Source organism: Centroberyx affinis, unplaced genomic scaffold (genome assembly GCF_046629955.1).
Source record: "Centroberyx affinis isolate AG114_WGS23_722 - 3 ecotype Tasmania unplaced genomic scaffold, CSIRO-AGI_Caff_v1 ptg000893l_1, whole genome shotgun sequence".
NCBI classification, from domain to species: Eukaryota; Metazoa; Chordata; class Actinopteri; order Beryciformes; family Berycidae; genus Centroberyx; species Centroberyx affinis.
Genome location: NW_027279481.1, coordinates 767544 through 794372, shown reverse-complemented (window position 1 = coordinate 794372; position 26829 = coordinate 767544). Strand labels below are relative to the sequence as shown.

General features: G+C 44.2%; 1 protein-coding gene across 1 annotated transcript; it reads right to left on the bottom strand.

The window, feature by feature from the left end:
* Positions 1-477: 477 nt before the first annotated feature.
* Positions 478-26829, bottom strand: fgf22 (fibroblast growth factor 22). The gene is made up of 3 exons (XM_071521528.1): positions 26067-26829; positions 4047-4150; positions 478-2478 (listed from the first exon to the last, which is right to left on the bottom strand). The coding sequence occupies exons 1-3, from the start codon at positions 26437-26439 to the stop codon at positions 2284-2286; spliced, it is 672 nt and encodes a 223-aa protein (XP_071377629.1). The 5' UTR covers positions 26440-26829; the 3' UTR covers positions 478-2283.

The window sequence follows — 26829 nt, the reverse complement described above, 5'->3', positions numbered from 1 at the left end:
ACCAGCTGAGAGATGGATGAAGATGCAATGTATGTGTAGAAACACCTGCACAACTGAAATGCATTGTATCTTTCTTTCTTGCAACCAGAAAGTGAAATACATACATTTCCTCATGTAAGTGTGTACGCTGAAATGTGTAATAACAGTATACTGTATTGAATACATTTTGATATTTCAACGCCATGACTATATTTTACAGTTTATATGAAATAACAATGCAATGAAGTAGTTTCTACTTATCAAAATGTGATGTCCACGGTGGCACAGCTGAATACAAACACATTTGCATGGCAACAGTCTCGCCAGACCCCCCATACTGATATCTGTTTGTGTGCCAAACCCAGACCTTTGGAGCTGAACTACAGTGTGACTTCAAGCCATTCTGACCAGACATGTACCCCATCACAGTAATCTCACATTATGACAGGCTGAAAGGTTGGCCTTTATCCACCCCAAACAGCCACTATTCATCCCTGACTCTCCTTTCTGCTTACTGAAAAGACTGAGTGGCCTCCCATGTTACCAGAGGGCCAGTGTGTGTGTAAATGACCTTGATGCTCCATTGGATGGCTCATAACCGCAGACCTTTCATCAGACAGGGGAGGTCCTCCACATCAACGCCTCTCCTGCTGTGAGTTTTGTCATGATTATGATGAGGAGGGGGATTATGTCGAAGGGCTCTGATAGAGATGTTACCAACCCTTTACAATCAGCGTAATGCACCAGACAAGAGCAGGATACTGCTATTGCATTTCATGATTTGAGAGTCACTGTAAGAATATTGGCATGCTAGCATAAGGGAAGTCAGTCGTAATCATTTATCCACATTTTTATTTTAGTTTACCAATCTGAGCATGGACCAAGGCACTCAAATGATTTTACATTGCTGAAATGTATCTAAGGACTGTATGCTTTGAGACTTTGGCCTAATTACAACCTGCTATTACTGGCCAACAAGTGAAAGCTGTTGTTGATACATGGATTGAAAATGTACCAATATCTAATTGCAGTAACATACAATATGAGCTGAATATGGACTTGAATACAATTACGTTTTTTTTTTTTTTTTACAGGACTACAATCCAACACAAAAGGTAGACAATAATAATAAACATCAACTTCAAACAGTTATAGAGTACAAAAAGTTTTAAATATATTAAATGTTCTATTTGCAACAGCTTTTTTGTTGAGAAAATGTTAGCAAGACTTGACAGAGATGCAATATGTAATAACCAGTTACTACAGTATACAAAATTAATTGATTAAGTTGCAGCTATGTGACGCATTCTGTACCTACAGCCTCTACAATGCATAAAATGACTCAAAAGGATTATTAATTATTTCACTACTGAATTCTGGACCAAGAATCAGAGACTAGATGAGTTGCATTGTATGTTTTCTCCAATATTGACTCCAAAGCTAGTGGTTGTGGGTTGTTGGATGGGAGAGGCAATCTTACTGTAGAAGCACGCTGACACAAACACACAAAGTCCATTTCAGGAAATCCAGCATGTGACCCCAGTAGTTAGCTTAGTTCTTGTTGAGTTCCTGTCATATAGTCGAGACATTTGCTGTAGTAAGAACTGCACATCAGTCCATGTGTTGAAGTCAGCAAGAGATTTCTGTCTCATCTGTACAAAGTTCATTCAGGTGCAGGTCATTGTCTCTTATCCAGTGGTGACAGTATATCCCAAGTAACAGTGAAGACAAGAGTTGGAGCTGTCTCAAAGTTTTTGTTATTTTTTGTTCAAATAATGATAATTATCAATTCAAATTGCTAAGTATCACTTAAGAGTCCTCTCCCAGATGTTTCCATTCTTTATAACGCTGATCATCTAGAATAAGCTATATGACAAACCAATGTCAATGTTTTACAGCCTGGTAAGGAAACCCAAATGCAGCATCGTCTCCGGTTTGAAGAAAAATGGGCGAATCCTATTAAGTAACCGCAGACCACATCCAGGTGAGCTGATACTTCACTTGCAGACTTGCTCTAACAGAAAGAAACTATCAAGCCTCGGAGGATAGTATAACTGTACTGTATTGTATTACTGGACCTTACTAGATGATGGAGAAAATAACTTAAAAGTACATATTATGCTAACTCTACAGCGCTGTGAGCTCACAAAACAAGTATTACGGACCCCAACAAATGTACATATATGAGACTGGAGGATGGAATAATAAAAATAATGATATGACAGTCGTCATGACTAGAACAACACTAGTGTGAGGTGCGGTGGTGAGCCAGCCAATTGCTGGTCATAGTTCAGGCTTGGGCAGCTAGGAGGGGAGCATGGGCAGGAAATGAGTGGACGGGTGTCTTCTCCGAGCCTTGTGACCTCGCCGCGGCTTCCCCCGCCCGTTCAGCGAAACAAACATCTGCCTCCCGCCATGCTTCCAGCGGAGGGAGGCGTATGTGTTGTAGCCGTTCTCCTCAATGCGCTCCTTGAACTTGCAGTTTGGGTTGTACTTCACCTGGGAACAGAGAGAGCGAGCAAGAGAGAGAAGTTATTACAGATGAGTATATAGTTAACGGCTGCTATACCTGCAGGGCTGTAATGGGCCAACTTCTGAGCAGTGCAGAAAAGGTCAGTGTCTGTTATTGCACTAAAAGATCTTCCATGTGTTTTTGGTTGATAGGGTGAGATTTTCCATTACAAAGAATCTATCTTAGAAGGCCACAATGGGAAACTCTAATGGTTGGGAGTTCATTTATTCAAAGTAATCAAAATATAACCTAGTTGTAAGATCAGAAGGTAACACTTAATTTGGATACATCAGTGATACTCAACTATATCAGGTGACAAAAAGTAGATGTTTAATAAAGTGTCACTTGCCTGTTTGGTGCATCTTCACAGACTATGTTACCCTAACGCTGACCTTAGCCTAACCCTAACCCTGACCATTTTTAAACATAAACCCAATTGACCATATTTCTAACATTAACCCCAACCCTAGATTAGCCCTATCCCAGACATCTACTTTCCACACAATTATGACTATCACTTGAAACTCAGTCTAGGCCTTTTAGTGAAACATTATAGTCACATAACAGGAGCTGAGTATCAACATTGGACTATCCATGGGACTGATGAAATATTTTATTTTTTTCCTGCTATTATATTTTAATTAACATCCATGCTAAAACACCATGTCTCCTTTGTAATCCAGTTTTGAATTCAAGTAACCAGTTTTATCCGCACATATACTGATCTATGACGGTTATCAGATAGTCAACAAAGCCACTTTTCCATGGGTGGTTACCACTTCTTATCAGTCAGTCGAACTGTCTTGAAAGATATTGTAGTGACAAGAGGTTCTGGTGCATTCCCTACTACAGATGGTTATCGTGTTGCCATAATGAGGCCCTTTCTGTGATAGCATCAAGGTACTATGAGCCTGGCGTGATTTACCTGCCTTTTAGTGATTATGGGAGGATTCAGAGTTGGGTGAAGGGCTGCGTCTGCAGGTCTATATCTGTTCTGTTTACTGAGTGGCTCGTTGAAGCCACTCGTCTTATCACTGTTCACTGACTGATTGCCAGTCCCTGATTTCTCTCTCTCCAAGATGTAAAAACATGTGCTAGACACCACACGCCTTAGGTAACCTCAATGTATAGTGTGTGTGTCTGATTTTCACAAAGACAGGTGATTACATTGGAAAGGTAGCTGTGTGAACAACAATTGGCAGACGGCACGCAAAGACTTCTAGAGGAGCCCAGCTGGCTCTTTGTCATTGCTGGTTGGGCTTCTTTTCTCTGCTATCTATTTTGACAGTGGAACAAGCCTCCTCAAGCTTTGCATGCAATCCCAGCCTGCAGGTATCATCAACCCTGGCCCAGGTGTACAGCCATGATTGATATTAGCACTCTGACCTTTTTCTGGACTTTCCAACAGAAGATTCCTGAGATTTCCCTTGACTTCAATAGCATCAGACATGTTTGAGTAGGCGCTCATTTGGGACCCCTATACATATATAACCCCCTCCTTCCCAGGCCTCCCATCTTGACCTCCAGAAACAATGTTGCCAGGTTGTATACCCACCGATCCAAAGAGCGTGCCTTTCTTGGACATGGCTAAGTACAGCCCAGTGCTGACAGATTTGATGGCGACAACTCCCACACTGACAGATCGGATTTCCATCAGGCCTGGAAAAGAAAAGAGGGAACAGGAGTCTGGGTTAGAAACATCTAGCTATGGGAGTTTCCCCATCAAAAGCCACTCTATCATTAGCGATTAGGATACCAGACGACCATATGCTCTGGGGAGAGAGAGCCCAAGACAAGAGAAAAAAACACAGGACGTGCACAATGGCCCATTTAAGAGATCCCCCTTTGTGAGGAGACCATCAACAGCCTAGCTCTCAACAATCAGAGCAGTGAGAACAACTGGGCAAAGTCTGATCATCATAGGCAGGCAAGAAAGGCATCACATAATTAGAAATAATTTGTATCATTAATATTATTATTATTATTAGTAGTAGTAGTATTATTATCATTATTAGTATTATTACTACTACTAATGATTTCATTGTATTCAAGATTATTTCTTTCTTATAGTGGCTTCTTACAACGACATTAGAAATCACCCACAGTCTCAGGCCACATTCTGAGCTAGACAAGATTTTCCTGTTGCCACTCGAGTGCATCCAACCATAGCCCTTGTGTATCTCCACTATCTAAGTACGCTGCCTCACACGCTGCCCTGCAGCACACACACAGTGTCTGAGCCTGCACAGTGTCAGTCTGCCTGCCTGCCCACTGCCCTGTTTGCCTGCACAGTGCCTGCCTGCCTGCCTGCATCTATAAAAGTCTCCTAACTCCAGATGTGACACTCCATCCTGATGATGCCCAGTGTTGTTTACTGAGGGACACAAAACCCGTGTCTGATGGCCACTTAAGCAGCCTCTCTAACTCACTTCACCCCATGAAAGAGCCGCCAAGCCTGTGGGCTAATTGTTTCCTCTGGGCACTGATTGCAAACAAGTCCCATGTGGCTCACTCTTGATCTGGTTTTTGTCTACATACAAAAATAAAGGCACACACCCATTGTCATGGCTACGACAGGGAGAAATGTTTTGGAGATGACCTGAGGGCTTACCGCAGGGTCCTGAATAGAGGCTAATTGCTGGAGATGAAGCTCTCTCTTGGATGACTCTTCCTGGCTGTATTTGCCCAGTTTCACCTTCAAAGGCACCCTGATGTGGCCTGCTATCTGATCAGAGCACAAACACTCTTTTTGCACCCTTGGAAACCAGCTCTAAGTGGAGAAAACATCTTGAGGAACATCTAATCTTTTTGCCCCTTCTTTTCTCCATTTTTTACAGGCTAGGCACTGCTGGATATTTCTGGAAATGGGTTGTTGGCTTTGGACAGATCCTGTAAACACAGCAACACATCAAGGTGCTGAAAAGGACAGGGCAACCCAACGGTGGTAGGAAATGAAGAAGGAGTTAGAAAGCCAGCAGTGGGCCACTGGCCACCCAACTGACCAACCCCCAGCTGCTTAGGCACAACCACAAGTCCTGAACGGGGCAGCGAGCGAGTTTCCGAGCAGTCCTGCTGGTTAAACCCATCCAGCGATGAAAAATAAACGCTCTCACCAGGGGTTGAGCAGGTGCTACTCTCCCTGCACTGCCATTTTTCCTCCCCATTTATTTGTGTAAATCCAGACTTTGTTTGGAAAGAAGGGTAAAGCTGAACTTGGCGTACAGGCTTGATTTAATATGTTTGTGGATTAAATAATGAGTAATATTTTGGTCTCAGATCAGGATTCAAAGTGCTGCGACAGCTTTAGGTTTCACCCGCTCTTAAGCTAGTCCATTGGTAGACAGCAACTGTCTGGTACGTACTACAGTACAGGGCAATGATCTATGTCTATATCTAATATTGTGCAACTCTTACCAGCATAGTACATAATCTCATATATCAGACAGTGGCCAACAAAGGCACCACCAACGGCTGCTAATATCATCAGACTATAGTCTCGATGGTTTCTTTGGACCAGTTTGAATGGCTCCAAAATGGAAAACCACACATCTGCTGCTGCTGTCACTCCAGACACGCAACTATGGCCATGTCTGAACATCACTAGTCGTTCTTACCAAGTGAGGTCATTTATTTTAGACACAGACACAAAGAGAGAGGTACAAAGATGAAAAGAAAGAAAGAAAAGGAGAGAGAAGGTAAACAAACACAACTGTTGAGTGTCTTTCTTCTCTGACAGGAACGTGTAAATGAAGCCCCCTCTCCGCTCCCCACAGCTGCAGGGAAGGAGGGAACGCCTTCGTAGGGTCCATCCAGGTACCGGCCCAGCTGTACCCCCATCATGCCTCTGCTGCCTCTGATCCTCCGAGGAAGCATTAACACTTTGATGGCAGCCTCTCCTTTACGAGCTGTGTTTACAAACACCGGGTGTGCTATAGTGGCTCCGGGAGCGTGCAAGGGACTCATAAGCAATTAGCCAGGGCCCGGCTGGTGATTGGAGAGCTGCAAGGGTTTATGGGGGATTTGTGCAGGCCAATGAAAACCGCTGGTGCCTGAAAGTGCTGCCAGCACTAATTGCCATTATTTGCTGCTTTGAGTTCCAGGCACAGTAGGTGTGTTGGAAGCATGTTTGTCACAGAGTCTGAGACATTGCAAGGGGTATAGTATGCCACGGTCACATTTACTTTAATGTAATGCCTCAGGTTTTAAACCTAGATAGCTGAAGATCACGAAAGAGAACAGTACTAACAGGACTCAAGTCAAAGTTTGATGCTAAACAAAACGACGTGTTCTATTCGAAACATCATTTCGGAGGGAAAAAAATCCCTGCAGCTCATCATTTAATATCTACAAAATGAGGATTCCATTTGCTTAAGTGTTATCATTTTGCCAACCATGGACTCAAGTTACAACTATCCTGCTAAAACATGTCATTGTTTGTTTTAATACTGTGAATAGAGAGTAGGAGAGAGTACTGTAGGTAACACTCTTTTCTAACCATGGACATCTCAAAACTCCACATTAAATATTAACATTGTCTTTTCTCTCTTTAGATCTCATACCCTCTGTCATTTCATCCATACATGTTGGTGTAGCAGCCAGCCGACACAAAAGATCTGAGGACATGAGATGGGGATTTCACATTGTTTAAAGAAATCACTTGGGCTCTGGACGCTTGACCACACATCTATAAAGGCCAGTAAGATCCATATAACTCTTAGTCCCCCCTTTGAAAAGTCACTCCATTGTGTTCAAAGCCTGAGAAATCAGAGTGAGGTATTCTAAGCTATTAGAAGAGTTTCCTAACTGCTGAAATCCCAAGGTCATTTCACTGGGAGGCTGTATGCCGAGTTTAGCTTTAGACTTACAGAAATGTATTGGTTCAGTTGATATAGTTTTCACAAAACATTTTAAATTGAAATTGTTTCATTGTTACAGCAGTCACTCTCATGAAAGCCTCTCCTTATTAAAAGCTGTCCATAATTTATTTTTTTTTGCAGACAAATCCTGAAACAAAATTTAATTTGCCCCCCTCCCCCTAAAAAAAACAAACAAACAAAAAAAACAAAACATCCCTGAGTCTGAATATGTATTAAATATACCTTAGAAATGTAGTGTGGATGTGATTCTCTCCCAGTCTCTTCCAAACCACATTTTGTAACATATGGTCAGGTGTAAATTGGTGAGAAATTTGATTTATATCCATTCATCATAAGGGCATAATACCTTAGGTACCCCGGATAGCTAAGGTTATCTATTTTTTTCTGATAAAATCAGACTAAGTTGATTAACGTTTAAAGTCTGGATTGGAGAATTTTGAGTCATTTTCCTTCAAGCAATGTTTAAAATCTTTGAAATTACATCCAAGTGATAAAAGAAGAGAGAGAGAATGGAGACAAATTAACTCTTTGTTACTGAGTTGCAGTGGAAGCTGAAGCTCACTGCTGCACTGTGCAAGTATCAACTGATGGTCCTATTGAGCTCATGAAAAAGGTACTTTTGGCTTCCCACTTGCAATTGGCAAGATCTCTTAACCTTTGACATGTTTTGGCTGGGACTGTCAATAAGCTCAAGCTGCCATTACAAGCAAATCCTGGACTATACATGCCTAGTCAACTGTGCACTTGCCATTTATTTCTCCTCTATGGGATTTTTAAAAGCATAGAAAGCGTCTTTTACTGAGTCTTTTTTTACTCTTTCTTTTCTTTCCATTCCCCATTTTTTGGAAGTTAGCCCATCGTCAGATCATTCAAGCCTTTTCTGACCTTGAAAAAAAGGCAGAAAGGAAAGAGAGAGACACTCTCACGGGGTTCCCTTTTGTCAGACTCATGGTATGGGGGAGGAGGAGGGAGCGAGTACAGGGTGTAGGTGCTGGTTGTAAGACGGGGGTGTTGGTGGTGGGGGCAGTCGCTTCCAACTGCCGCTCCGACCCCCAATAAGTCTTTGTTACTCACCTGAGAGGTGAAGAGCTAGACAAGATCTTATTAATGACCAAGCGTTTTCAATGGAGCTCTAAAAAGGGTGGAAAAATGGTTCCTTCCATCACAATTTAAAAGTAGAAAAGAGTGAAAGACTGAGCAAGGAGAGAGCGAGAAAAATAGATTTTTCTGCTCCCTTCCTCCCGTCTTCTTTTTGTTCCTTTCCCAGGTCTTTAATTTCTTGGGTTGCCCCCTTGAGCAGCCCTCCATGGCCCAGTGCTCGACCAGAGCAGAGCCTGGGAATCTTGAAGTTCCCGCTGTGCTCCTGCTCTTGATTGACATACCTTTTCAATTATTTCACAGTTTGCTTGCTTTTTAAACGAAGAGGGCCCTGTTGTTTTTTTCCTTCTGCCCTCCTTTTCAAAACACAAGCTTTTCATGTCGGGTCTCCGCTGCCGGGCCTAATGGCTGTGACCAGCACCTTTGATCTGCCGTGACCCCCTCGAAGGGCCTGGGACTGGGCGAAGCAGCCGCCTGTGTGTGTCTGCACGGTTAAGTACGGCGCAGACAAAGGCTGCATCACTCACTACTGCTTTAAACACCTTGAGAGATTACCATGAGAACAGCCGTTCTAGTGGAGGCCTTTATGGGTGGTGTGATATGGAAACTTTCACATTAACCCCTGCATGTACAGTAAAATACCAACTACTTGGTAATGGGCAAGGACTTAATTTGTCCTGGCTACTTCGTTCAGCAGTTGAGCAGTGAAGTCATGTTCAATTAATTCCAGAGGGAAACATGTGACCTGCACACAACACTAAGGTTTTCACCAAAATACAACTACAGTTAGATTCTGGTGTATTTACTGTATCTAGTTTTAAAAAAGTAGAAGATTTGTAACTCTAACGGGTTGTGAATGTCATTGCATGGCGTTTATGGTTTTTAGAGTCAAAAACGCTGAACTAAGATCTAACCCGTTCTCCCTTGTGTAGCAATAGAGGTCAAAGAGTTGAAAAAGATACAGAGAAACTGATATCAGTCTGACAAACAATCATAATGAATGAGGAAAATTACATTTGATATAGAAACACAAGCACAGACAATAATTGCTTGTTGCCTCATTATTTGATGGGCCATTACACATGATCATGAAATTTGTTTGGGGCAGAGGCTACTGTCTATGCCCTGATAGCATAATGTTGAGTGACAGATCAGAAGGCAAGTGATGCGGCAGCACCAGGTTCATAGACTCTCTTACAGAGGCTCTGAGCGCTCACAGGGAGCATGATGTGACCAATGGTCTGCTTATATTATAATATACATATTACAAAAAATGTTCCACTAATGTTGTCATTTAGACTGGGAATAATTCAATTAAATATCATGTGGCCAACATTAAAATTGATTTTATTTATTATTTATAATTTTAACCTATTAAATTAAATCAAGTCGAGCTGCTTTGAATTCAATAGCAAACAGTAGCTTTGTGTGGTACATTTGACTATAGGTGTAATAAAAGAAAACAGTTGTTCATATTGACTGGTAACTGACAGATGAAGGATGGTCTTTTCAGGGACAGACTCATATATACTGAAGATTGATATTTCTATCATGCAGCACATGATACTGGGTCAGCGATGACTTAATTTTAATGAGTGGCTCATATGAAAGCTGATCCTCCATTTTGCTGTGGAGTGTGAGATTATTTACAGGGAACATACTCCGTTGGGAGGCCTGCGCTTACATAGTCTGCACTATTACTGTATATTCTAAACACTTTTATTCTAAACGCATTTTGAGCAGCCAGGCCGAGTTGGTCATGAAGACACACTCAAGCAGAGAAGAACAACTCAAGCGTGCCTTGACAGTGACAGCTGCGCTAAAGCAACCTTCCTTAACCTTAGCTTCCAGGTGGCTCTGGACTAAGGGCTTAGGAAAACAGAAGTTGGCAGATTTAGGTATTTGGCATTGTGAGTGTGATTGGGACTATTACAACATCAGTTAAAAGCAAAGATGGCCATTTTTATGTTTGCCGAGGGGAGGGAGATGAAGGACCTTAGCCACATGTCTTTCTCATTATGGTGTGTCTGAGCCGGTCAGGTCAGGGAGGCACAGACAGGAAGCAGCATTGATCAGTCCTACACAGACCCTGAAACCAGAGGACAAAGTAGAATCACAACACACACACATAAACATGCAAGCACATGCACACACAAACACACACAAATAGAGAGAAAGACAAGGGCAGGCAGAGTCCTCCGATGAACCATGACTGTAGTGGTTGATTGAGAATTAACTGGTTGAGTATTCTTTATCAACTGAAATATTGACCTCTGGGACAAATCCACCAAGCACACAGCGCTTGATTAGCAGATGGCGGGGAATTCCCCAAAAGCTATTTCCAATGCTGAAGGGGTCAGTGGAGTTTACATGGTGTCAGAGAGTAAAGGAGGAGTAGATTTTTAGGTCATATGTGGTCATATGCAAATCGATACACCATAACTGATTCTAATTGCAGAAGAAACTATTCCTCTAATTACATAGTTTAAAGTAATAATTTGCAACATTTTCATATAATAAATGTCTGTTTTGCTATTCTCTCACCGATTGATACAACAGTGATCCAGATCTTGATAGACTGCTGTTCTAAAAACCCAGTTAGGTCTTTCATGGGAAAAATCCTCCGTTGCACAGGAAGTGATGCATTTTACATTTCTATCAGAAGCAACACCGGTTTGTTTGGAATAAATAAAAGAAGAACTCATGGCTGAACAGACCGGTATCTAAGGAAACTTAAACTTCATCAACAGAAAATCCAAGAAAAAAGACATCACAGTCCTGGCCGCACTATTTGACTGACAAGTGGGAAGCACAGTGCAAAAAAAACAACAACACAGCAATGACTGCTTATCACCAAAGATGTCAGCCAAAATAAAAAAAAAAGCAAGAAACTCGAGGATTACCATTTTAACACATGCAGTGGCAACAGTATGAATGGGGTCTTTTGATTGCATTTAGCCATGCCGAGGATAATATTGAATTAGACATTCATAAAATGCAGTTGCACAATCTATTTCCACTCACATTGGATGGTGGAAGGTGAAGTTCACTGTAAAACCAGAGAGTTTCTTTCTAATTCTAATGTTGTCTTTCTGCAACTGCATGCTCTATAACTTACATTCTTGTCAAATTTCAGCGCAACTTCTATGCTGATATCCGTACGGTGTGACGCCCTCACCTGTTTAATGAACCAACCAGTACTGGACAGCAATATAAAATTTACAGTCTCTTTAACAGGGGCTGTGACTGCCACCCTGAGCGCTCTACTGTTCCAGAATAGAGGATTTGTGCATTGGTGTGTGTGTGGTGTGTCCATTTGTATATGAGTGTGTGTGAGTGGCCCACTGTTCCAGAGCAGGGCAGCTGTGAGGCTACGGGCAGCACCTCCCTCCCTCCTTCCCTACATATCTGTCTTTCTCTCTATCCTCCTGTCTCCCGTCTGCCTGCCAGCCTACTCGCTTTTCATTCGGCTTCTCTACCTGTCTCCCTCCCAGCCTCCTCGCCTGTCGGTCTCCCTTTGCCTTTTTTCTCCTCCCTCCTGCCTCTTTCCTATCCTTGGTCTCTCCATGTCTCCCTGTCTGGTTCTTTCCTAGCCCGGGTCTCCCCCCTCTCCCTCCCTCCCTCCCTCCCTCCCTGCCTGCCTGCCTGCCTGTCTGCACTGGGTCTCCGGACATGCATCATACCTATTAACTCTCACAGGACTGGGATGATTTATTCATCCCACCCTAACAGCTATGAGACACGTCTCCTCTGAGCTAAGCAGAGCAGACCTGGGCTGGTCCCACACACACAAAGAAAATGAGAGGCTGAGACATACACAGACACATACACAAAGACACAGGCATGCACACACACAAACACACACACACACACACACACAAAATGCACACAGCACAGCTTGCTTATATAATTCTCAGGTTTTTGCCACTTTGTCCCTCTATGCTAACAGCTGAAAATGGCAAATTAGGAGCGAGAAGAGCAGATTGATAAACACTAAAAGGAAAGACAAGGAAAAAAAAACCTTGTTGAAAGTCCTACATGGTCAGTAATGAGATGAACTGACCAACCCTCAGTCTGGTCTTCCACCACATGTTGGTCACAGGAGCACATCCAAGCCAGCCTGATGGAGCCAACATGCCGAGCTACTTGGCCCTGGGACCTGACTCTGTTCCTCGAATGAGCTCAGACCGTCTGGAAGTCTGGGACTGCAGAGTGTTTGTGGAGGTGATAGAGATTCTCATGCCTAATTAAGCTCTGTCATTTCTGGACAGTTATAGGAATCCTTCAATTCTTCAACTTATATTTGTTTTGATTGAACAAAAGAACTGATTTTCCTCTGGAAATAAGCAACCCTGATTTGGGTAATTTAAAAGAATAAAAAAACAAGTAAGAAGATTGGAAACAAGACAATTTGTGCACACCCTTTTCTATTTGTCTCTTTCTCTTCCTCCCTTCTCTCTCTCTCTCACACAGACAACCACATATACACTTTCACAGATGCTGAAAACATATCGCTGCGTACACACTGCATGGATCCAGTGTGCATGACTATTCTATAGGCAGTCATGTGAGTATGTACGTATATATCGTCCTGTGTAAGCTGTACCTTGAGGAAGTAGGACACAGGAAGACAGGAACAGGGGTCTGTGTGGTGTGTGTGCATATTTGTGAGTGAGTGCTCCCCCATTGAAAAACAAGGCCGATGGACAGAAAGAATAGGAAGAAAGGAGAGAAAAGACTGGCAGAGGGCTGGTCTTCCCTGCCCACATATCACTTGCTGTTCCCACATTCCATTAAAATCTCTGGGGGCATGAGAGTGCAGATGGGACTGATAAGATTATTTTTCTCCTGTCTTTTTAATCTGTCAGTCCATATTCAATGCCCAGCCCTTTTGTTCAGCAATTGTTTTTTATTGACTTCGTGACAGGACGACCTCTCCTCCAGCAATCATAAAAGGTTCTTGGACAAGTGTACAAGTACCGCACATTCTTGTTACACGGCGTGCCTTACAGCTCTGCAGCATGGGGGAAATCAATCTCCTCTATTACTGAATGCGCAAACGTCATCCATAAAGCACAACCATTCCATAGCACAAATTACAGTAGGAATCTGGAATCAATTTGAAGTCCACTCTCACACAGTTTTGTGCGGGCTGTACTTCAGCCCATTCCCCCTGCCTGCCAGGCTGAGCCACTGAGGGAGGTGTAAAGCGGAGACAATCTACTTCTCCACAATCCTGAGCCTAGTTTTTTTGAGCCTGTGAACAAGCCACACGGTGGTGATCTGCTGAAAGCTGACTCCCACACTCCCTCGGCCCCAGCCCCGGCCGCAAGGGGTGACATTCTCTCACACACAATCCAGAGGCTGGTCCTCTTTCAGGGCTCGCACTCGGCCCTGTTACCCCCACCCTTTCATGCGGCGCTGCTGGGAGAAGTACTCCAGGGATTAGCCCAGCCAGGTCTTTCAAAGGCCATTAGAGCAAATTACAGGTATCCTGTTACCAGTGCGCTGGGACAGGCCAGGTGAGGGGCGCAGAGGCCAGGCGGGAGAGCAGGGGTCAGCTTGGGACAAAAAGACAGGGCCACCCTGGGCCCCACTCTATCGGAGTGTCTCCCTGGCTCCACAAACTGGTAGGCCTGCATCTATGAATGGCTCACTTGATGGGACCTCAGAGACATTGTCTCACCACCGTAACTTTAGCCTTTTTTTCTTAGTACCCCCCCACCACCCCACCCCACTCTCCCCGCCCTGGTTTTCTTGTCTTTCTACTGGTGTGGGCATGGCTTTGCCCAGATAAATGATTGCATGCATTGAATATAAAACAAGAAAAAATAAGACATGTAGAATAAGACTGACACTAGACCTTAGCTGCAAAATATGCATCAGTTGATGCCTACCCTGTATGTATACAGACCTTGGTATTGTGAGTATGAACAAATTGTTAGAAACATCCAGTAATGTCCTAGCTACACTAATAATATGCACCGTACAAATAAACCTGCCTTTGGCTAAAGTTTTCTTTTGAATTACCTTCACCATTTCTACTTTAGACTAAATTTGAATAGTAATGACAACCACCCACCCATTAATGTGTATTCTATCAATGTATCAGTGTGCTGCAGGCATTATGAGACTGATGCTGTTGATAAACTTGTAGAGATGGCCACAAGGAGTTCCACATCCTGCCATTTTCTCTGGACTACTCACACACACACACGCTCGCTCTGCCCCCTGGCCACTAGTGCCACACACACTCACACATACACAAACACACACATGCGCTCACACACACACACACACACTTGCCTCACTTTGGCCCAACCGGTGGATGACAATCTAGTGGAGGGGTTGCGGAAGTGTTTCATTAGCCAATTACCGCTGGTAGATAAAGCCTGCGTTCCCACAGTCCGCAAGACCGGGGGTCAAATGTGACCAATTACCCTCCATCCCCTCGCAGGACAGATTAGTCTGTCTGATTTATCCCCAGACAGACTGAGCCAATCCTTCAGAATCACCAGCCACATCTGGGCGTGTGTGTGTGTGGGTGGGTAGGGGAGGGGGTGGGGTATTTGTGTATGTATGTATGTGTTTGTGTGATTTCACTGTTAAAAAAAAAACTGCAGAGTAAAAGTGCAAAAAGATAAATTGGGACCAATGAGCCACCTTTAAAAGGGAGTGGAAAGAGAGAAGTTTAGTGAACAGCAATCACACAGCTCACAAAGAATCTAATCTTGGCTCTCTAAGCTAGCAGGTCAAAGATGAGGTTAGTATCAAAGATCTCCTCTGCCACACACACATATACATCCCCCATCACACATGTAATCCGTAATTAGTGTACTTGCATGTCCTGTCAGCATGCACTCCATGCTTGTTATACCACTGAAAACAGAGTTCCTCTGGCATGCTAAGCTGTGATTGTATGTAATGGAACATCAACCAGTTCATTAGGGACCTCCAGGATGCTGAATCAGTGAGCAAAGACCCTCCGCTGATCAAACCCTTAAACTCACAGGCATGGCGGGGGCAGCTAGCCCACGAAGGTAACGCTAGAGGACAAGCCGAGGGAGTGGGGTAAGGGTGGGGTTGAGGGCTGGAGTGGTGAGGCTGAGGGATTGGGGAGGTGAAAAAGGTTAACGAAGCCCACAGTGCGGGCCCTGCATGGTTGTCTGTGCCTGTGTGGTACCGAGGGGCCGCAATCTTACCCACTGAGGGGCCTTTTCTTTAATCAAGGAGAAAGGGAGGGGGCAAACTGCCTCCAAATCATGCATCACATCCGTAACGAGCGAAAGGCAAGCTATCAAAGGCTTCACAGATAGTTACGAGCAGATTCGCCCGCCAAGAGCTTTGTGACTCACGGCTTCTGCAGTTTCCTGCACTTTGGTACCGCGAGAAGGGGGGGGGGGGGGGGGGGGCTGGTATGGTGGGATCCACATTAGACTGAGGTCATTCCCCTGTGCCACTAAATTGCAGTAAGCTGGTGTGTTGCATCTGCAGCTGGTTTGGTTGGCTGTCCAGACCAGACTCAGCCACCCTGAATGGAAACAGAATAAGGGGAAAACAAAGGCCTTGTTTACAGTTTCCTACCTTCATCTTCACTGGGCCTTCAGAAAAAAAAACAAAAAAACTCTACACCCAGTTGTTGAAGAGCGGCCACATCTGAACCGGACCAACATTCTCTGTCAGATTTAACCGCAGTGGATCTGACACTGAGGTTGTGCTGGCAAATACGCCGTTAATGTGCTTTACAAACCAGAAGATCAGAGTTAACTGTAGAGGCTTTTACAACGTATTTGAACTGCCCTATTTACCTAAATTAACTTCAGCCATGCAGGTGGCAAGCGTGTGAGTGTGTATGTGTGTCTGCGCATATGTGTGTCTAAGTATGTAAGTGTGTGCATGTGTGGCTCAGGTGCGAGGTGCAGACATGTGAGGTTCCACTGAGTGAGCATCGTGACACAGAATCGTCTCCGTGCCCCGAGCTTGCCCCGTATTTACATTATTAAAATGAGACGGGCATGCAGGAGGGTGACAGAAGGCACAACAGGGAAATCAGGGCCCTGTCAGAACTGTCACTTGCTCCACTGGCCAAAGGGCCCTGACCCCAATCCTATCCACTGCAGGGGAGGAGAGGGAGAAATGGAGAGAGAGGGAGAGAGAGAGAGAGAGAGACAGAGAGACAGAGAGAGAGAGATGGTGATACTGTAGGTAGAGAGGGATGGACAGACACAGAGAGAGAGACAAGGGGATGACAGTGAAAGATATGTGTGTATAAATATATAGCTACAGTATATAGAGAGAACGGTATGGACGCAGAGAGGCAGAAGGTTCGTATCGAAGCTGCTTCTACCCTCGCAGGCAAAGATGTGGCGAGAACCAGGCATTTCAAACGCATCTGAATATTCTTTCTGCCTGCCTGGTTATGGATGACTGCAGGCTGTAAAGGGGGGAGGTGTCACTCCCTCCGCTTCCACTGTGACAACTGAGACCCATTCTCCCTGAGTCACTCTAAAATAGATGCAGCATTATCCGATATCTCGAGACACTGTCGCATATGAATTATTATGTTATTCCCGCTGCCTCGTTCTTGATAACACAGAGGAAAAGGCATTAGTGAGATGACGTCTGCAGCAACAGTAACTGTTCACTGATGGGAAAGATCTCAATGTCAATAGGGGAGGGGTCAGATGTATGGCGTTGACTGTACTGCCTCAACTATAGCACTGCAATGCTTTGTGCCACCCTCTGTGTTGTAATGAGGAGCATGGCCTTCCAGACGAGAAAAAAACACCCGTGCGCACATATGAGCGCATGCACGTGAGTGTGCATGCACACACACACACACGCGCGCACATCTGAATTGAGTGCAAGGTAAGGTCTGGTTCACATTAGGCATTAGGGAAAGGAAACGCACATCTTTTTCAGTTTAGAGTCCACTTCATGCTCCCGCAATGGCACAAGTATAAACACAGGCACATGCATTCTAAAGGTACACACACATTCAAAGGGCTCTGACACGATACTCACATCCTGCTCGTATTCGTTTAGCTAAATGGCCTGACAGATAAAAAGCAGGTACGGGTGGATGTGTGTAATGCAGTTCAGACAGGAGGCGGTATGGTCTCAACCTGTTGGTATGCACGGACCTGCATGGGAGTTGCTGTTTTTAGCCTTCCGCATTTGCATTCATTATCTTACTTCTACTTCCAGGAAATGCATTTGCAAAAAGGTTATTCACTCCAGACAGTGACTCCTCTGCCTCACTCTTCAAGGCACAAGAGCTTTGTCACAGAGGTTAACCCAACATGAAATAAAAAAGCATCTCATTTGTTTCCTTATATTCAAATGTTATCTACAGCCAACAGGACGAGTCAAAATATAATTCTCACTTGAGTCGTATTTTCTAATTTTGGTAATAATTCACTTTAAGTTTGAAATTCAAGAGTTCACTAATACTAATAGTTATAGATGCCGATGGTGACGATGATAGCAATGAGTGATAATGACAAACACTTTGGACTGCCATTACCCACTGTTTATATACTGCTTTCAAAGTATAAAAAACAGTCATCAGTGAGTCATTCATCACTTACACAAACTACCTCTTCAACAGCACTGATTGCCACATTATATCTGGGTTGATCTCTTACAGGTCAGAGTTCAGTGTGGAAACTCATCCCTTTAGGAGAGTGCTACTGGCCTCACACATGTTTACTGTCCACTAAACTTCCTTGAATTGCCCTCTATAAGCTTGACTCACACAATGATAAGATCCCAGAGATAAGTAATGTAATATCTCAGTGATGAGTATATGTAGATGATGTAACATCATCTGAAGCTGTCAGTTGCACAGTATCTTATTTGCTGCACAGATCGATATGAATGGTTAATTGCAGTAAATGTGTCATTTCCAGGGGATGTTTCTCAGTGTAATGCAGCACCGCTTCCCCTCAGAAGTGTCATGATTAGACAGATTCCCAGTCGATTACGCACGGCCAGGAGCTGTAAACCTGATTTCTGCCACTCGATTGCCTGACAGCAAGTCAATATTTACCCGCACAGACAGACTGATAAACAAGTTGTGGTTGCTCTGCGTGTGTGTGAGTGAAGGAGAGAGACTGAGGGAGAGATTAAAGTCTATATAAAGTCTGCAGAGCTTCCCTGTGCTCCTGCTGCATACAGTCAGATGCATACAAGGATGATGAGGCAAAACGGGTGTGCCTCTGTGGCTCAGAGCTTCACTGGAAAAGGGTGGAGAGCCCCAGATTTACCTGAATGTCAACTAGAGAAGGGCTGAGGCGCCTGGTTTTACTGCCTCTTATTGCTTCCTTTATGATCCAGACCCAATCATTCAGGGAGGGATATCTGTCTTTTGGGCAGCAGGTGCACCACATTCTGTTATTGCCTCTCTTCGTTGCCGTTTTGGGACTCCCAGTTCCAGGCTCCTAGTGATTTGTGATTTCAGGTCAAATTTGTACACCTTTAAACTCTTGCAGGCAGTCAGCCGTGGCTGTATTCAGAGATGCCAAGTTGTTTCTTTTTTCCCTGTCTACAGCAGGGCTTCTCTTTCAGCTGCCTTTATTCGTGGGCCAATGGTTAAACGCCTTCCAAGACATGATGTCTGGCTCAGCTCGAGCAGGGAGGTGAGAGGCTTTATTGGAAGGGTCAAAACAAAACCATTAAAGTCTGTCTTGGTCTAGCTAAGGGAGAGACTAGCCCTGTCTCCCCTAACTCAATAGACTGTGTGTGTGTGTGCGTGTGTGTGTGTGTGTGTGTGTGTGTGTGTGTGTGCGTGCATGCGTGTGTGTGTATGGTAAGAGATGTGAGTGGTGGTTGCTCCTTGGTGACAATATTTCCTTTGGCGAATGATTTCAAACATATGGTGCTGCATGAGTAAGACTAGCTGGCTGCCTGTTCCCAACTGATCTAATTAATACTCATTTTACGCCTTTCACAAAAAAACACACATAGTAATAACAGTGCTAATGTCCTCTCATTGAGGAAAAAGCCAAACTTAACTCCCATTTTAAAAAGTTACTGCTTGGCTGGCAGGCCATGTATAACATTGCATTGCCCTACTGTAATGAATTGTGGCTCATTACAATGGTGTATAAAGAACCTAAATCATTGAGTAGCTTTTGGACCGCACCAGTTAGTCTGCTTATGGGAACAAGCTGGAAAATAGTGTATAATGGGTATTTTTTCTGGCGCAAAGAATATTTAAGGAGTTAAACCTTAATTTTTGTGTCTCACCCTCTTTAATCATTTTCTATTAACCACGCATAAGTTCTTGCTAAATGCGCTAAAAAGTCCCAAAAAGTTTAGAAAGTGATATGCATGAACCTCCTATTAAATGTCATTCTCTGCTTTTTACAAGCCTTTAAGAACATCAGTTCAAACATCTTCTATCATTGGGCTCAGGATCCAAGCGGCTGGTTACTGGCACTGTGAAATCCTCTCTTTTGTGTTCTCTTCACACCCACAGGATGTTCAGAGCTGTGGGATGTTATAAAGGAATTGGCTGTTGGAGCCAAAGTCAGACTCTATAAACCTGCTGATGAACCCAGTAAAGCCCAGAGAGGAGCCAGAGCCAGACTGCTAAAGGTTGTTAGCTACTAATTGCTACATTTTTAGAGGCCATTCATGATATCAAACCCTGGTGGCAAAAACCAGGGATGCTAGGCTAATTAGGGAGACATTGACACACTTGTCCCGCAACGTTCCCAGGGTAGAGAGTGTGTGTGTGCGCCTGTGTCTGTGTGTGAGAGGGAACATGCAAGTTCAGCATCTATGCCGTGTTTCAGCGATGTTGTATTTAGCTTTCTGCCTCTCCATGCCAGGAACAGCTGGCAAGGGGTCGATTTTCATTGTTTCCCACTCAGGCTTGGGCCACTGTCCTTATTGGGAGGGATTATAAAGGCAGGATTCGTGGGATTTTCCCCTCCTGTTGGCATCTGCATGTCCACGAAACCCCTCTCGGTTGAGACGACCCAGAGGAAACCTTGCATAAGGCCTAATGAGCAACGGGAAACGCTCCAGCACTCCTCTAGCCTTTAATTTCCACCTCAATACTGAGCAGAGCACGCCCCAGCCCTTCTCCTAGCCTCATTAACATGTGTATTCTCCCGATTCAAAACACCAAAGGACTTCCTTTGGCCAGGTGCTTCCCTCTTTTGCCCCTCCAGCCCTGGTGCTGTTGATCCAGTCGCACGTCCCTGTCTGAGCTCTACCAGAATTAATGGTGAGTCATGATGAGGAGGTAGAATGGTCAGGACAGAATAAAACTTTCTCACGCCTTCAAAGTGGCAGACAGCGCGGAATACTCATTTTGTAATGTCTACTGTATTGGCAGGTGAATGGCTTTGTCCCTAAAATGCAGCTTAGATAACAGATGAGATGATGAATGGAGAATAGAGACGCTTTTCTTTTGGGTTCTGACTTTGGTTAAATTTGAAAAGGAGTGTCCACATGTGAACATAGTTCCTTAATAGTGCTTTGATTGTATGTTTTATTAAGGCTCTGATGGAAATTCTCTTGAGTGTCTTCTGTTCCAATATGATATTATGAAGGGTGAGTCCGTACCAGAGCTGGAGATTATTATGTACAACTTCTGTACATGAGTAGACTAATGCTATGCTAAGTAATTTTAAAAGTCTGCACTTGCATTTCTGATTGGACAACTTGCACAAGTACTTGCTCCTTCTTCTAAGTTTTATACCTAGACATAAGAGTTGTGAATACAGTGAGATCTGCCATTTATAGAAATATGTTGGGGCTATGCTAATTTCTAATTTCACCTCCTATAACAGTAATTTTGGAGGAGGGATTTTGGAATATGCCCAAAATGTAATGTGAAAGCAATTAGGTATTGAGTCTTTCATCAGTGATCTGCTCTTTTACTTGAGTCATTTTCTAGACTTAAATTGAGTCCTCAGTGAAATACAGAAGATATAGCAAACTTCTACTTAAGTAAAATATTTATGAATTATTTCCACCTCTGACCCTTGCTATCTGGTTGATTTTGCTATATACACATTCTCATGATCACTGCAGTCAAACAAGTCAAACCTTTAAGAGGATATGGTAGTCTGTCTGAAGCACTTGTCCCGTCTTTTCAGATTTTCAGCTTCAAGTCAGTCTCTCCTTAGTGAGTGACAGTTTCCCCCGTCTAAAACAAGTTTGAATAATTTCCACAACATATTCTAGCGGGCTGGAAGATTTTCTTCCCATGGGCCCCGTCCAAGTCAAATACACTCATGAACTCGGAAAACTCTCACATCAAACAGCAAGATGTTGCAAACCAAGGGAAATTTGGTAAACACAACACACCCTGACTCTGAGAGTTTCACGGCTGTAGAGGTAGAGGTAGAATGGAGTTAGTCTAGCGGCAGTGACTTCTCCGATTATAGTGGCGTGGCGAGGTGACCTTATTTCCTAAGGGTGAATGGGCTGTCACTACCTGGATGCTGCACAAGTGTTTGATGCCCTTAGCCACACACACCCAAAATTTAACAGCCCATCCTTTAAAATGAGATGTAAAAATATATGCTTTGAGGTGTGCCAACAAAATTAACTCAGCATACATGTAAAATGAAATATAAAGAGGGAAATAAATAGAAAACAGGTTTGTAATCATAGCCTAAGTGTAATAGAATTTGACTTTGGTGATTGGACATGGGAGTAAAATGTTTACTCTACGTGCTTTCTAACTCTACTGTACTCCGCTCTGCTCGACTCTACTCTGCTATACTCTACTCTTTGATTTGCTATTGCAATTGATCAAGTAGCGGTTGCTGGGCGTGCCCGCACAGCTGTTGTGCTGTAGCACTGTCTAATTAGCAGGGTATGACCGATGACCCAGGACAGGATATGATGCGTACCTGCCTCTGGAGCTTTTGTAAACACTTGGGTGTGTTTTTCCCTTCGATCATTTGCTGCTTTACCATAGGTCAAAAGAAAAACACGCTGAGGCCCTCGCTCCAATCACTCAAAGTACTGTAGGCTATGTCTCTTCTCATTGCTATTTCAACAAGTTATTTTTAGTAACGTCTGTGATCCAGTGGTTTGTAATCACATGTGGACCTGTACTTAGTGTGGGTGGTTTCACAGGCTGTAGTCAGATGATAGTCAGGTCCTTTATCTTGTCTGATTTCTATCCGTCTGATTTGATTAACAAATACCTCAAAGGCCTGGTAAGCTTACTGCTTGGCTGTGACAATAACAAGCTTCAGGAATGGGTATGTCTGACCACTAGCATGTGTGTGTGTGTGTGTGTGAGAGAGAGAGAGAGAGTGTGTGCGGACATATACGTGTGCATACGTGTGTTCAGACAGGGCAGGACGTTACTGTCTCTCTCAGAACAACACCTTGGAAATGCCACTGATACACATTCAGCCTGTCTAATACCGGTGTAAGTGTTAAATTTCATCACTCATCAGAAAGAGCATTTACTGTATATTTCTTACTTATCCACCCTTTAAAACTGGAAGGACATATTTAATTATTGGCTGTAATTCTGTACAATATAGTTAAGTGTCATGTCAATGTTATATATAAAGAAGAATTAACATTTACTTGCTTAATTCCTCATAAAGTTAAATCATTGATATGCAAAAATGGACTTACCTACCATGTGTGTATTTTGAATGTTACATTATCTCCCTCCCGCCCTATCCGGCTTTCTCCTCAACACTCCCCTTTAAACCCACCATCCCTCTAAGTCAGTCTTTCTCCCTCTTGCCTCTTCCCTCAGCTGTTCCATGCCCCTGCTCCACTGGGATTGATACAATATTTTCCAACCTCAATTAGCAGAGAGCCTGTTGACTAATTCCAACTGTTTTTGCACCTGAGAGGTTGGGAGTTGGGGCTGGAAAAACTGAGTGGGGTGGAGGTGAAGGCTGGGGCTGGGTGTAGCAGGCAGAGCTGTCGGGGCAATGCAGCCGTGTCGACAGAGTGTAAGGGCAACACAGAGGACAGAGGAGGGGTCGGCCAGACTTCTGGACGGCTTTCATGGAGGCTGAGTTCAGGCCGAGCCATGGGGACAGTGCAGCGCTTCCCCACCTTGCACAAGCACAAGGGAATCATGCAGAAATGATAATACAGGCAATATTAGTGCTGTGTCTCCAAAATTGTGTGTGTGTGTGTGTGTGTGTGAGTGTGTAGGTGTGTGGTTCTGTGTGTGTATCTGTATTTGTTTGTGTGGGCATGCATGTGTATTTGCAAGCATGCAAGGACATGTCTGCGTGCATACATGATACATTAAAGTGCATCATTTTTGAGTTTTGCATCAGTTAGAGGCAATTCAAAAATGTTGATAGAATCCTAAAAAGAGATGTGCTCTGTTTTCTGTGGGACAGTTGTACTGATGTTGCAGTCTAGTATCTGTGTCACTGGTCAAGTCATTAAATATGTACTACTTCCTCCTCCTTCCTCCTCCCTCTCCAATCTATAGCATGGCCACCGTATCAGTATCAAGGAATTCTCTAGGTCAGGAGGCTTTAAGTCTGATTGAAAAGCTCCTTATGCAATGGTAATAGCGGTAGCCTCACACAGAAACAGAGTGAGACCTTAATATAGCCCTAAACCAGATCTGCCCCATAGTGAGATGCAACCACAGATTAACCACAAGGTCCATTTTCTTAATTTTGAGGCAAAGCCTAGATGACCACTGGTTTGGCACGGTGCTCAGCTCAGGGTGCAGGTACACACCCTCTCTCTCTGTGAGCAGAGAGAGAATCGTTCTTTCCACCAAAGGAAATGAGAGGATGATGGCTAAAGTGTATGAGGGCATTACATTTAAGGGGACTGCACTTTTTCATGGAGAGCCACTGCAACCAACTAAACATTTCTGACATGGGCATGGAAAGGCAAAGCACAAATTTCACAATCCGCAGGCATCATTTCTGTTGCTTTGCAAAGACCATGAACGCTTTCAATTTAAATTCCAACATGTTGCCAATTTGCAATTGCTACCACTCTTCCAATGTGAATTCTGAAGTGTCAAATTCAAGTAAGGCTTGGGAGTAATATTTTATTATAGTAGCTGACATATACAACCACTAATATGAAAATATGGAATCCCTACTTGGAGAGGCACACTGGTACAAATTTAACACAGTGATAATTCACTTCAACTTGAATTTATACCAATGTGTGTGTGGTTTTAAAAGATTCTGCCAGGTGACTAATCCCGGCAGGTTAACAAATGTCACCCAGTCTGCAGCTTGGAGCTTGAAACGGTGGCAACAGACTGACTGGCCTGTTGGCTGGACACAGCAGCTGCTCCTGCCCCCAGTAGCTGCATGGAAAAACTCTGACTCACCCGCTTGTATAAAAAGGCATTAACGACCAAATACATAAATATAACCGTCAAAGGCATAAACGTCTCCGAGGGCCATCCAGTCAGTCAGTCAGTGACTAACGGGGAGGGAGGTCAGCTCATGACCAGTCGGTGCGTCTGACCTGGTCAAGCATCTGAAAGACACCCATTGATGGAGGCATTGAAGAGGCATGGTTGCTCTGTGAACAACCTCTTCTCAGGTGTCCCTTACCCACAGACTGTGTATAGACTACAGGCCTGCTAATGGAATAATCTATCTGGGACACAACTGCACCGCTGCATACTGAGCACTGAGATCACATTGGGAGGTGCTGCCCCGTCTGAGCAGGTGCTGAGAGGTATGATGTGTTGGGGCCATGGGAGATCCACGCTGATAGGATAGGAGTTTCTAAAGAGAGATTTACTGCTGTGTACATGACCGAGAGAGAAATGTGGTGGAAAACCCTTTGACTGTTGTCAGTAAATCACTTGCTAAAAGAAAGCTGCAATGCACCTGCTGGATGCAGATGTGAGATCAACTCACTTTGCTTTAGTTTGAAGTTGTCACCAGTGCACACCCATAAACACCCACACATGTACTGCACTCAGGCAAACATTATGTGCACACACACACTTGTATACACTCATAGACACACTCACACATGCACCCACTAGCACACACACACACACACACACACACACACACACACACACAGAGAATCAGCTCTCTTCTCAGTATTTTAAATCAAAAAGACTTAAATTGACCACAGCAGTCTTTGTAATGGTTACTAATCAGGCTTAAGCTGCGTAAAACTGTGAGCAATACAAGTCGACTGTGTCTGTGGTTTTAGATTAGTTAGAAGAATGTGTTTTCATCTACATCTGTCCCTTACAACTGATGCACTTTCAACACAGTTTTGACAAGTTAATCCCCAGTGAAATTGAAACTTTTTTCCCAAGCCCAGTTTGCATGGCCAACTGATGCACAATGTCTTTCCTCAAGTCAGCTTTCTTGTAAACACAGTGCCGGCTTTCCCATGAGGAGGCTGAATCCACACTGGGGTATTCCCTTCTTACCTAGCAACGCGTCTCTCACTCTCTAAACACAACACAAATAGCACTGATACAAGACTGATATAACCACAGGATACCCCTATGAACTGCTATAAAAGCACACAGATAAGAAAGTCCAACCATAAAAAGAAAATTGAGAGCGTCTTTCTGTCACTAAACACAGATTAAAGATACAGTACTGTCATGTACTCTGGCAGTGCCAACTACTTACTGTCAGCGTAGTTTTTCCGCCGAGTGCCGTCCACCTTGCCTGTTTTGTCAATGCAGAGGAAGAACTTGTTGGCGGAGTAAAGCCGCCGTAGTCGGACGTCGCCCTCTAGGTGATTGTAACTACGGGTGTGTCTTTCCAGTGTCCATGAGCAGTTGATGCCGCTCGCCAGCACCTGAAGGGGTTCATGCCCTACCCCGGGAGGACAGGCCCCTGTGGCAATGCCAGTGCTGACCAGGAGCAGGGTGAAGCATGCTAGGCAAAGGGAGGCCGCGCTGGGCAGGGGAGGGAGTCGCCCGGCGAGGGCTGCAGCGGTGGCGGTGCCAAGGGCAGGTTCAGGACAGAGACCAGCCACGGATGGCGTCCATCTGCACATGGTGGGTCAGACTCCCAAGGTGCACCTTGCGCAAGCTGTAGGCATGCTGCCGGAGGGAGATGCCCCAGTGGAGGGCTGACGAGAGGGTGGGAGTCCTGAAGAGAGAAGGGAGGGAAATGGCACACACACAGCAGATCCTCTGGATGTCACCGCTGACCAGTCCACACTGTAGGAAACATGGGCTGACAGCAAGCCTTCCTACAGAAATGAGCTTGTCAAAGTTTCTCCGATTGGTAGTATGGTCTCCTTGTCTTCTTCTGTCCTTTTTGGATTCTACTCATTCACTCCTTGTAGTCTTTTTATGAATCCACTTGTAAAAGTAATGTGTTCTTCTCCAGTGTTGCTCCTTGTTTCTCTGTTTGTTTGTTCTACTCCTTGGATTGAGGTCTT

Coding starts and splice junctions, on each gene's coding strand:
- fgf22 (XM_071521528.1), bottom strand. CDS start 26,439: ATGTGCAGATGGACGCCATCCGTGGCTGGTCTCTGTCCTGAACCTGCC. Junction 4,151..26,066: donor GCGGAAAAACTACGCTGACA/GTAAGTAGTTGG, acceptor TTTCTTTTCCAG/GCCTGATGGAAATCCGATCT. Junction 2,479..4,046: donor AAGGCACGCTCTTTGGATCG/GTGGGTATACAA, acceptor CTCTGTTCCCAG/GTGAAGTACAACCCAAACTG.